The sequence below is a fragment of the Vidua chalybeata genome, chromosome 8, assembly GCF_026979565.1.
Source record: "Vidua chalybeata isolate OUT-0048 chromosome 8, bVidCha1 merged haplotype, whole genome shotgun sequence".
Lineage (NCBI taxonomy): Eukaryota > Metazoa > Chordata > Aves > Passeriformes > Viduidae > Vidua > Vidua chalybeata.
Window position 1 is genome coordinate 13,217,072 of NC_071537.1, and position 12,309 is coordinate 13,229,380.

A 12,309-nucleotide genomic window follows, 5' to 3' on the forward strand; every position below is an offset into this window, starting at 1 on the left:
GGGATCTTGCCAAGGTCCCAGACACACCACTTTTGTCCCCGGTCCCCTCAGGAGGGCTTGTATTTCGCAGCGGTGTCCCGGCCAGCAGCTGCGAGGCAGAGAGGCAGCTTGCGATGCCAAACTCTCGGGAGCCCCGAGCTGCAAAGGAGCTCAGGGGCCAAGAGGAGCCCCGGCAAGCCGACAAGCCAGAAGAAAAGGGGAGTGGAGGGTGGAGGTCAGGCCCTGGCTGGGCTGCTCCTCTCTGCTAGCAGGAGGCAGATGCACACGATCAATGAGAGAACCTGAGAAAGGATCCCTGGGCACTTCGTGGGGAGGGAGAGCCTTATGCATAAGGAAGAACCCTCATCTCAATTGTTATTTCCTAGCATGAATAAACTGGGCCCTCAATCCTCATCTGATGCAGGATTAAAACACTATTTTGGAAATGAACTTGTCCCAACAACTGTTTGGGGTAGATCAAGTAGGACAAAAGTTTCAAGGCTTGCAGGAATATGTATAGTGGCTGTGGATACCTGAAGGAGGTGAGATGATCCAGAGAAGTGGAGACCAAGGACACTGGGCTTCCTTAATGTATGAATTTTGCAGCAACTTTGTGCACATGTCAGCTCCTGCATTGGAGGCTTTTGTCTACCTCCAAGGAGGTCTGACCCACCTTATTGGTGTTTTCCACAAAACAGGATTTCTCTGTATAGAAGAACTAAGAACTAAAGCAGCAGTTTGGGCAAACATCTGGGAATGTCTGTCTCCCCGGGCTCTGCCTGGAGTGTGATATCTGAATTATTTTTTGCAAGGCCTGGCATTTAAAGTCCTAGCAACGAGTGACAAATCCAGCCCTCAGCAAATGGAAGCATACTGACTGCAGATCCAGGCAGAGACAGCTGGGCTGGGGTACCTCTGGCCCCCACCCCAGGGATCCATTTGTAGGCTCATTGGATGCATCTCAGAGTGGGTGCTGGTCCTAGTAGACTCCCATTGGGATGTGAACCTGAAAGCATCAAGACTGACCCTGACATGTCTTAGTGTGTGAGCTTGCAGCACAGCCTCTTCAGCCTCAGAATTAGGGAGGCAAAACCCGTATATTAATTGACAGGACATTTCCAGAGCCTTGTGCTCTACAGTACTGCTCAAGCCACAGCCCTGGAGAGTCTAAGGGGAAACTGAGGCCAGGAGCAATTTGAACTGGAACATCTCAACTGGGTGTTGTCCTGGAGCTTAGATGTGCAGTGCCCAAACTTCCAATGCCAGGAGCTGTGTGGCTTTCTCAAGGATGCAAATGAAGTCTGGCTTGAGCAGAGAATAAATCCTAGGGCTTCACATCATCCTCAAACTCATCAATAATTCCCATTGATTTCCAGAAATTTTGAGTCCCTGTCAGGACCTAGCCCTGCCTGCTCTTCTCCTTTGTCCTCACTGAGTGCTGGACAGAAGGAATTCTGACTTACCTGTTATCTGTCTCCTGGCAAGTTTTATTGCCCCAAAGCCTCTACCTTGGGCTCAGCAGCTGGGGGCTGTGACCCTCAGTAGCAAGGCTGGATCACTGGTGGTGACCTTGTGATTTCTCGAGGCCAGACCCTCTGGGGCCTTCAGCATCTGCTCAGCCTGGAGGATCCCTGCCACAGGGGAGGCCAAGGCTTTTCCTGGCATCAACTGGGGCCTTTGGGATGTGCAAGCGGCATCAGGCAGCTGTGTTATTTACTGGAGGGGGGGCATCTCCTGGGTCTCAGGATTTGGCAGCAGATCTGCATCCCTCTGGATGTCAGAGCTTACTGCCAGAGGACTTTGTGGCACTGTACAGGACCGGCATGGCATTTTTATTGCTTCCCTGTGGAGACAGCCTAACATGCTCAGGGCAGGTGAGCAGGTGCTGCCCCACATCTCCTGTGTGACAAGGGGCAGGAGAAGAAGCTCAGGCACATCCTGAAGAAGGAGAAAGACAGCTGCAGTCCTGTTGGACAAGAAGGCCCCCTGCCCGAGGGCAGCCTCTTGGCCTCGGCTGGCCCCAGCCCTCACTCCCTCCCTCCTCTCCGAGCTCCTCCTAACCACAAGGACTTTGGTTGATGGAGCTGGCGCCAGCGAGTTCCCTGAAGAGTTCAGAAGTCAAGAACTGAGGCAGGTACTGGGAGGAGGGGGAAATCCGACCCCAGCGGGAAGGCAGGGCTGGGTGGTGGGGGCAGGCTGGCTGGGCACTGGCTGGGCATGGGCCGAGGGGCGGCTGTGGGTTGCTGCTGCCGCCCACTGTCTCCACAGCCTTCCCGTGTGGGGCTGTGGTGGCGAGTGTGGTGATAGTGACAGGTCTTGGGGTATCACAGCAAGGCTGTGGCTTGGGCGAGGGTGGCAGGAGCCCACAAGCACTGGTGTGTCAGAGTGTGTGTGTCTGGGGGTGCCTGCACACACGGAAACTGGGGTGTGTTACTGCCTGTTGTGGGAGTGACTGTGAGTGTGAATACGTACAGTTGTGAAGGTGTGAATGAGAACGTGTGTCAGAACTTGTGTGCGTGCAGGGCGTTGTAACTGTCTGTGAGTGTGTGGGACATTTGAATAAATGCACAAACATAGGTGTGTGTGCAAGAGAATGTGTGGGACTGTGAGCATGGGTGTCTGTGAGCTCATGCGTGTGTTTGTGAGCTTGTGTCAACACTGGGAGTGTGAGGATGAGGATGGGATGATACAGCTGGTGATAAGTGAGGTGTACCTGAGTGCACAGACACGATTTTCCATGCCTGTGCCATTTGTTTTTTATGGGGGATACCCCAGAGCAGGCTGTCCTGTGGGGTCCCCACGTCTCTTGTGGGCACTAAACAACGGGCACGCTGAAGATGTGAAGGGCAGCCTTTGCCCCAGCCAGGGAGGAGGGGGCCTGGAGGGCCGGTCCCAGCCCGTAACGGGAGGAATAGGGCGGGCAGAGCACAAACTACCGGACAAAACCGTGACGCTGCGGCCGGGAGCGCTGGGGTCGGCAGCAGCGGGAGGCCAGATTCAAGGAGCCGGCAGTGCCCGGTCCCATCGGCGGCTCTGCCCCCGGTCCGGCTGTGCGGAGCAGGCACCGACGGGCCAGGGCTACAACAAGTTTTACAGAAATTGCAATAACGGCTTTCATTTTCATGTTGTTTTAAACTTTAAAAATAATTTCGTATCTTTTTTTTTTTTTTTTTTTTTTTAACGGGAACACTCATCTCCCCGAGGACAGGAGCGGGAGGGGGCGGCGGCAGCAGACGGTGGGGCCAGCAGTGGCGGGTGCCCCGTCAGCGGTGTCCGCTGCCCGCGGGGCGCAGCTGGGGCCTGCCATCGTCCCGGGGAAATGAGCCCCGCCCCGGTTCTCCGGGGGAAAGTGTGCTTCAGGAGCCCCTCACCTTCTCCCATCACACCCCTTCCATGGGTCCGGGCACTTGTGGGGTGCCCTTCTCAACGTCCCCGTGTCCCTGCTCTGGAGTCTCGTGGTGGGAGAGCCACCTCCTCTGCGGCTTTTTGAAAGGTGCTGACTTTTGAAATTGAGAACACCCTTCAGGAACAAAGGGGCACGAGGGGTCTGGAACCCCACTAGAAGGGGATCTTCCGGCTTCAGCCATCGCTCGGGATCAGCGGCAGCCCTTGGAAATCGCAGCCTAGGCTTGATTCTCCTATGGGGCCTGGCAGCCAAGATCCCCCTTCCCAGCAGTCCGTGGCCACAAACTCCGAGACCAAACGACCCCACTGTGCTGCCCACTATCAGCCACTATTTCACCCCCCAGTGCCCTGCACTCACCCAGGGCTCACTTTATAAGGCCGAGAAGGGCGGTGATTTTTTTTTTTTTTTTTTTTTTTTTTTGTGGGGTGGGGGTGCGAGAGGGGGCTGGGGAAGAAGAAACTCCTCTTGTGTGCTCTTCTCTGCTGTCATTCACTGGGCTGCTCTCAGCATCCAACCAATGGAGAGTGAGGGCCTGCAGCAGTAGGCCCTGGGTAGGGTGATTGATGGGCAAGCGGGGCGGCGGGCGATCGCACTCACAATCCGCCGCGCTCCGCTCCGCGGGGCTCCCGGCTCCCCACCGCCCGCCGCGGCGAGGGGTCCCCGGGGCACCCTTGTGTGTGTGTGTGTCCGTGCGTACGTCTGTGTGTCCTGGGTGAGAGGCTCCTGACGTGTCTTGGTACCTGGGGGTGCTGGGTCTCATTGGAGCGGAGCCAGTGTGCGTGGCTGGGGTGTCGCGTCTCCGCTCCTGGAAGCTGTCGCGTGTGCTTGGCGCGGTTGTGTCTCCACTGTCTGTGTCCTGTGCCGCGCTGGGCACGGCTGTCGCGTCCCGGCCTGAGGGGGTGTTTCACTCTTGTACCTGGGCTGCGCATGGCTGTGCTGCTGTGTCTTCGTGCTGAGCGTGTGGCTGCCGTGTCCTGGCCTTGCGTGGCTCTGCTGCCGTTTCTTGGGGTGCTCTGCCGTCGTGCTATGGGACTGAGCGCGTAGCCAGCGTTCCCCGGCTCTGTGCGGCCCCGTTGCCGGTCTCGGGGCGGTGCGGGGCTGTGCTGCCCTGCCCGGGGCGGAGGTCCGGCCCCGGTGCCCGAGCGGCGGCATGGAGCACCTCGGGGCTCACCACCTGCACCAAGGGCAAGCCGAGCCCATCAGCTTCGGCATCGACCAGATCCTCAACACGTCGGAGCCGGGCAGCTGCATGGTGTCGCACCCGCGGCTGCAGGACTCGGCGGACTACGGGCTGGGCTGCATCGTGGGCAGCGCCTATAACACGGTCACGGGTGGCTACGGGGCGAGCGGCGGCGCGGCCGGCGCCTACACCGGCACCTCCTGCAGCATGGGCGGCCTGCCCGGCTCCTACAACGTGAACATGGCGGTGAGCATGAACGGCAACACCTTGAGCTCGGCCGGCGGGGTGATCCGCGTCCCGGCCCATCGTCCCGTGGCCGGCGGCGTCCACCAGCCCCTCTCCGCCGCCGTGCCGGCAGTGAACGGCATGAACAGCCTCACGGGGCTCACCTTCCCCTGGATGGAGAGCAACAGGCGGTACACAAAAGACAGGTTCACAGGTGAGTTGTGCCACCGGGACCCCCCTTCTGTCTCTGCTCCTGCCGCCCCCCTTCCTCCCCCGCCGCCCGGCCTCGGCACGACAACCGGTGCCCACAGGGGCACGCAGGATCCAGCCGGGGATCTCTCCGGCCGGGTGGAGAAAGCAGCCGGGATGGTCCTGGGAAGTTGGTCCGGGAGGAGGCCAGAAGCAAGACGGGATGGGAAATGAGGCGTATCCAGTCCCCCTTAAATGAGTTGTGTTTCCTTTTGTTTGTTTGTTTTGATATTTTGGTTGGTTTGAGTGTTTGCATATGCGGGGGTTTATGTTGTTATTGTTTTAGTTCCTTTCTATTTATTTATTTATTAGTTTGGTGTAGGTTTTTTACATTTTTTTTTCCCGCGATATGGGTCGCCAAAGGCGAGCAAGGAGGAAAAGGGATGGTGAACTCCGCACACGACCTCCCGCGAGCCCCGGGCACGGCTGCCCAATCCCTGCCGCCCGAGCCAGCACCCGGGGAAACTTTCCTTCAAAACCGAGAGTTGTTTGGGAAGCACGGCCCCGGCCCCGGCCTGCCCGGGAAGGCCGTCCCGTTGCCTTCCCTTAACCGGGCTGGCTTTCCCCGGTTGCGGGTTTCGGCTCAGCCTTTTTCCCCAGCAAAAGGGACCTTTTGCAGACCCGAGCAGAGCGGGGCTCGGGCTACAGCCGCTTCCCGGCCTCGCTACTGTTTCCAGGTGTAGCTGGGCTCGTCTTTCGGCACTAACAAAGCAAAAACTCGAACAACGAAAAGAAATAAATAAAAAATACACAAACAAACAAACAAAAGGAACGAAATTACAACGGGGAAAAATCAGCGCCGCTTACCGAGGGCGGAAACCGAGGCCTGATTTTTGAAAGTTTCCGTTTAATTTCGACCCGATGGAGCTGGGTTCAGGCACGGCCGCGGGTGGACGAACGGGCTGTTCCCCTGGCAAGCACCTGATCGAATTTTGCTCAATTTGTTCTTGGCTTAGGCACAATGTGACTTTTCACTAATTTTTTTTTTTTTTTTTATTGGGTTGGAAAAAAAAAAAAACCAAACCAACAAACCCAAACAAAACCATATATATTTAAAACAAAACAAAAAAACCCAAACAAACAGAACAACAAATCTCATCTCCGGTTTCCAGTCCGGGACTGTACTTGCCGTGTACGAGGCGCTGGGGCCGGGGGCTATGGGGTTACCGCCGCGCCTAAACGAAATTATCCCGAACCCGCCTGGCACGGGGCGCGGAGCTCCGGCCCGGCGCCAGGACCGGCTGCCGCTGCTGACCCCCCGTTCCCCGGCGGGCACTTGGCCGGGCAAGCGGCCACCTTCCCCTCCGCCGGAGCCGAACGGTGCCCGGCGAGTGCCCGCAACATCCAGGAAAGGCCGCCGGGCCTTCCCGGTACGCGGGGCCGCCGCCGCCGAGTTTTTGCAGCTCCTGCGTGGGTGTCGGCGGGGAAGCCGCGGCTTCGGAGCGGTGGGGGGTGGTCCCCAGCCCAGCGGCCGGGAGCCGGAGCCCCTCTGCTGATGTGTCGCTGCTTGCTTCTTTGCCTCTCATCCCCCCTCCTCCCGTGTCCCCCCCAGTGGCCCTCTCACCCTTCACTGTAACACGCCGTATAGGTCACCCCTACCAGAACCGCACGCCCCCCAAGAAGAAGAAGCCGCGCACCTCCTTCACCCGCCTGCAGATTTGCGAGCTGGAGAAGCGCTTCCACCGGCAGAAATACTTGGCCTCGGCCGAACGTGCTGCCCTGGCCAAAGCCCTCAAGATGACGGACGCCCAAGTGAAGACCTGGTTCCAGAACCGGCGCACCAAGTGGAGGTGAGGGACCGGGGGTCTCGGTGGACCAGGATGGGGCAGTCCGACGGGGACAGATCTTGCTGCCAGCAGCTCTGCCAGGAGCATTGATGGCAGCGCAGAGGTGTGCAAGCCCCGTGTGTGTGTGAATGTGACTGTGTGTGCACACGTGCGTGTGCATGTACAGCAGGGTGTGTGTGTGTGTGCATGTGGTGTGTGCACACCTGCGCGCGTGTGTGCGAGCAGGACACGCGTGTGTAACTGTACGGTCAGTGTGAAGGCCACGCGTGCCCGTGTGTGCCTGCACACATTGTGTGTGTGTGTGTGTGTGTGTGTGTGTGTGAGTGTGCACGGGGGTCTGAGTGCAAAGCACAGCACCGCGAGTGTGGTGTGGTGCGGGCCATAATTATCTGGTGTGAGCACACCGGACCTGCGTGCAAAAACGCGTCTGGGTATGCCACGGGGATTAACGTGTGTGAGCACACACGTGTGCAGTGGGTGCGATCAGTGTCACCAGAGGATGTGGAGGCTCGGGAGTGAGCCCCCGACCTGGGGCTGTCGGAGTACCGGGCTTTGCACAGCGTGGAGATTTTCGTCCCCGCGGGGTTCGCGGTGCCTCCTTGCCCAAACGCTTTCTTTTTGTTCTGCTGCCGGGCGTGCCGGTAAAGCCGGAGAGGAAGAGAAGGCTGGGCTCACACGGAGCCTCCAGGGTTCGGTCGCAGTGATCCTGCCCCTCCCAAGCTGCACGTTCCCGGGATGTTCCCGAGGGAGGCATCTCAGCCCTGAGAACATCTCCTACCCTGGGCTGGGTGCTGAGCTGCTGGGTGCTGTGCACTGGGTCCTGGAGGGCAGGCAGGCAGGTAGGCAGCTTCTTCAAAATGAGGGGAAAGGACTTCCCTGGAGTCTTCCCAAAGGTTAACAGGACAGCGATTGCCTGAGTATGCTGGGGTTGCGTAAGAAATGGGGCTCAAGGAACTTGAAATGAAGGGAGGATGTGAATCCTCAACCCCAGTGAGTTCTTCCCCAGAGAACCCATGGTAGCTCAATTCCCCACTGTTAGGAAGTCTCTAGCTGGAGTGATCTCTGTTGGCCAGAAAAAGAATCCTGGAGGAGGAACAGTCCTGCTGTGGCCTGCAAATTGGGGTCAGCTGTGTCTTCTAACCAGGTTTCCTAAGGAAGTGAGGCAAATCCATCTGTCAATACTCTTTGCGTCTGTTGGCTAAATTCAGCCTCTTTTGGCAGAGGTGGAGAGGATACAAACCTATTCACGTGTTTTACAAAAAATAGCTGGGTAAAGAGAAACTAAATCCTGCTTCTGCCTAAGGGAGAGGCTGCAGCCAGACCTCAGCTGTAATATTAGACATGGGAGAATCTTTGGCCTGAGCCAGAGGGACACAGGCATGTAAGTTCTGCTTGTATGCATCTGTGCCTGCCGGGTGTTGCGATGGAGATGTGGGTGCCCCTGGCTGTTCGCACACCCAGCTTCCTGCCTCATGGCCCTGCAGTGAGCTCTGAGTGGTTCCTGGAGCACTTGGAGCTGGAAGGAGCCGCTGAAGGCTTGGCCTGAATGAGGTAGTGGGAAGTATCCAAGAAAACAGAGTCGCTATAAGCCCTCTGAGCTGTTTAACTGCTTGAATGCAAATTGGGGGGGGGGGGGGGGGGAAGAGTCTTGCCCCTGCCCCTTGCCTAGTTGTCTTTGCTGGAGGGAGGTGATCCCCTCCTTAGATTTAGGCTCTTGCTTTAGACACAGCTCTTTCCAGGCAGGTATGAACCTGGAAATCCCATTCTGATGTGAATCCATGGCTGAACCAGCTTGCAGCAGGGCGATACTTGTGACCAAGGTGCTCACAGCCATGGTACTCCTGATCACTCTGGACTTGGGGCTCCCTCCCTCCTCCTGGAGCACCTCCTTGTTGTGCAGGGACTCATTAAATATTCATTGAGGCAGAGACTGAACTGATCCCCGGGCAGGTGCAGCTCTGAGCCTGCTCTTCCCAGGATGGCTGATATGAGATGTTGACACAATGATTAGAACAGGGACTGAGCCCTGAACTATCTGCTCCCAGGAGGGAGCACTGGCCACATGTCTGGAGGCTTGGGTGCCCAGAGGCCCATTGCTGGCATCCAAGTCCCAGCCTGCTTCCCCACTGGGAGCCAGGGACCCCTGCCCTGTGTTCTGAGATGCCACTGTGGAGATCAGAGCTGCCACTTCCAATTCCCATGGCCAAAGGGGATGAGACATCTCACATCCCCCTGAGCTGCTAAATTAAAAAGCTGCCATTTCCTGTGTCACTGGTCCACTGAAGCTGCTGAGAGGATGTCAGCTGAGCCTGGGGGTGTGAGGGAGGGAGAGGATGCTTTGGGAATCATCCTGGGACCAGCACTGTGAGTTCCTCACAGATTTTCCTAGCAGCATCAATAGAAGTGCCAGGTGAAGTGAGTACAAGCTGCAGACTTTAGACTGACCTGCCATCCAAGCTAGCAGGAGTGGGGTTTCCATTGTGGATATAAGAGGATTCAGGCTATTTCTACCTATCCCATTCTCTGCTCCTAGGCAGCCCAGAGCCAGGGCCCAACCAACACTGGAAAGAGCCCCTTCTGACCCCCTAATACTCTGTCCTTGGGGATCACCTCTGCTGGTGTCATACCAGGCAGACACATGTCCAAACTGTTCTGAAAAACACTGTCATTCACCCTTTCCAGATAATATATTCTGTGCTTTGATTTTTGTTACTGCTAAAAAATGTGTTTCTAGTGTTTAGCTGAAATTTTGCTGCCTGCCTCAGGAAAGTTTTTGCCTTCATCCAAGCTCTCAACAGCTGGTCACCGCAACATGTCAGACAAGGTGGCAAACCTGGATACCGGAAGGGGACGTCCAGGGTGACACTGTCCATCTCCCAGCTGTGTGGCACTGCCAGTCACAGTCTCACCCCACTCTGCTCCATGCTTCGTCCTGGGGCTTTGCATGCTTGGCTCTTGCTGTCAGACCAGAGCATGTTTTCGGGGGATTGCAACTTTTGCAATGCTGTTGTGTGACACTTTGGGTGTTTTGTCTCTGCTTGTTTGTTTTTTTTCCTGTGGGCAGAGAGTAATCCAGAGCTGTGGGCTGCTCTCTTTGATCGGAGCAGTTTTTGCTGAGGCCAGTAAGATAGACAGACCCAGTCCCCTGTTTATGGGATTTACTGGCCATTTGTGTAGGGGATCTGGGACCACGCCATGGCAAGGCACCCTCTTTTCCTACCCCTGCCCTCCCACATCATGAGCACCCAGCACAACTTAATCTCTCTGGAGACACCCTTCCTTTGCTTCCCCAGGCCACACTAACAGCTCCCTCTCTCCTAGGAGGCAGACAGCAGAGGAGCGGGAGGCCGAGCGGCAGCAAGCAAACCGCATCCTCATGCAGTTGCAGCAGGAAGCCTTCCAAAAAACCATCAACCAGCCCATCCAAGCCGACCCCATCTGTGTCCACAACTCCTCTCTCTTCGCCCTCCAGAATCTCCAGCCTTGGTCTGATGACTCCACCAAGATCACCAGTGTCACCACTGTCGCCTCTGCTTGTGAATAAGTCTGGCACCCACTGGTGGCACCCACACCTTCTACTGGCGGGGCTGTCCCCAGGGGGACAGAAGGCATCCTTGGTGGGACATGTAGCAACTCTGTTTCTCCCCAAGGAGGGCTGGAACCCCCTGATCCTCTGGACACGTCCATCCTATGTATCCAGCTGGGGAAGCCCTCCACAAGGAACAAAAAGAAGGAAAGCCACCCCAAAACCTCTCCCTAGCCATAGAGTTGCTGGAGCAGCAATGCTGTCTCACCTCCCCCCAACCCCTTTGTTCTCTTGAAAGTCTCCAGTGTCGACCCTGAACTTGCTGACGTGCTGCCAGACAAAAGCCCAGCCCTGACAGACACAGCCGCTGGTGTTCATCCAGCGGGGGGAGAGGAAAACTTCCTTAGGATTCTACTGGTAGCAGTGCAAAGTCAATGTACACCCATATATATATGTGTATCTATATATATCTATAGAGAGATATATATAGATATATGTTTTGAACTGTTGGCTTGAAAGAAAAGGAGAAGGCTCCCTGGGAAGCATGTCTCTGCTGTGAGCCTTCTTGGGTTGTCCACACCGGAGACGTTCGGGAATGCAACAAATGGAGGAAACAGCAGCAATTTCTGCTTGTGCCAGATGGGAACCCTTCAGATCTCACCTTGCTGTCTCTCCTCCCCTTTTTCATTAATTTTTTCTTGCTTGGGGGGAACAAGAGAAGGATCTGACAGACTCCTGAGGACGGTAAATATGATATCTCAATTGTATGAAGAGCCCAAACAGTCCCTGGCTGCCATGGACTCTGTGCCCATCAGCGAGTATTTTAATAATGAGAAGACCTGGGTGGCAGTTTGTGAGGGTAATGCAGTTTCTTTCCATGGAATATTTCCATATAATTTGCAAAATGTTGTCCAATGTTTTATCTTATCAGTTTCCCGTTAGAAGGCGGTTCCTGACAACAAAAAAATCTATTTCACTCTCGGCTTTTTAACTTAGTTGTTCTTTTAATTGTACCAAGAGAATGAGATAAAATTTAAAAAAGCACTTCTAGCAAATGCCAGGAATATATAGCTATATATATATATAAACAGTATATATTTTTCAGTTACTTATAATCTAAAACAGCAATGCCAATTTAAGCAGTTAGTACAAACAACCAACCAGAAAACCTATTTTCAGTGAGATTTTTAAAGGCATTCATTTGTTTGCTTTTTTTGTTGTTTTGGTTTTTTTAAGTTATGCACTTACAAGGTGTTTTATGTGTATTCATTTTATAAAGTGCTTGTGTAATTTATGTGGAAATGAAAAAGAAAATAAAAAATCTCCAGGGTACTGAATAAATCATTTAAAGCCTTGCTGTTCCCTGTCTATTAGTTCCCCAAGAGGAGACAGCATATCACAACTACTGCTGAAGCCTGTGCTATTTTTTTTTTTAAATAAAAATAGAGTTAGCATTTCCATTTTACTTTGCTCAGGTCCACTTGGCTTTGGAAGCTCAAGATGTAATATGCTATGTTTTAATCCCTGGTCCTATAAACATTTTCAGGCTTCAACCCAGCAGTGCATTTAGTGCTTGCTTTAATCAAAGCCTTTCTGGGGGGCTTGCTGGGGGTGGCAGGGACTGTGCAGGGGCTTAGCCTTAAACTTATGTGGAATAATTTATTGAATAAGACCTTGGAATGAGGTCTCACCTGGACTGAGGCAGATCTACAGATATTTGTGTCTGAAACTGAATACGGAAAGGGGAATTTGAGTATAAAGAAACATGCAAAAGTACATCTTAGAGACAATCTTGCAGGGGATTATTCTGGGGACATTGTTTTCCATTTGTACTCAGCCTTAGTGCAGGACATTGTCCCCAGTTTGGCAAGCCCTTCTCAGAGGAAAATCAAACGGGTGGGAAAACTCTTATCAGCTTCCTTGGGGGAGAATCCCAGCCCCGTGGCTGGCTTCAGCC

General features: G+C 54.8%; 1 protein-coding gene across 1 annotated transcript; it reads left to right on the forward strand.

Moving 5' to 3' along the window:
- Nucleotides 1-4,535: 4,535 nt before the first annotated feature.
- Nucleotides 4,536-12,047, forward strand: TLX1 (T cell leukemia homeobox 1). Its single transcript, XM_053949229.1, has 3 exons — nt 4,536-5,004; nt 6,628-6,829; nt 10,148-12,047. The coding sequence occupies exons 1-3, from the start codon at nt 4,536-4,538 to the stop codon at nt 10,368-10,370; spliced, it is 894 nt and encodes a 297-aa protein (XP_053805204.1). The 3' UTR covers nt 10,371-12,047.
- Nucleotides 12,048-12,309: the final 262 nt, after the last annotated feature.

Excerpts from the sequence above, each read along its gene's own strand:
- TLX1 (XM_053949229.1), top strand. The coding sequence starts at position 4,536 with ATGGAGCACCTCGGGGCTCACCACCTGCACCAAGGGCAAGCCGAGCCC. Across the intron at positions 5,005-6,627 it reads CACAAAAGACAGGTTCACAG|GTCACCCCTACCAGAACCGC; the intron begins GTGAGTTGTGCC and ends CACGCCGTATAG. Across the intron at positions 6,830-10,147 it reads AACCGGCGCACCAAGTGGAG|GAGGCAGACAGCAGAGGAGC; the intron begins GTGAGGGACCGG and ends CCTCTCTCCTAG.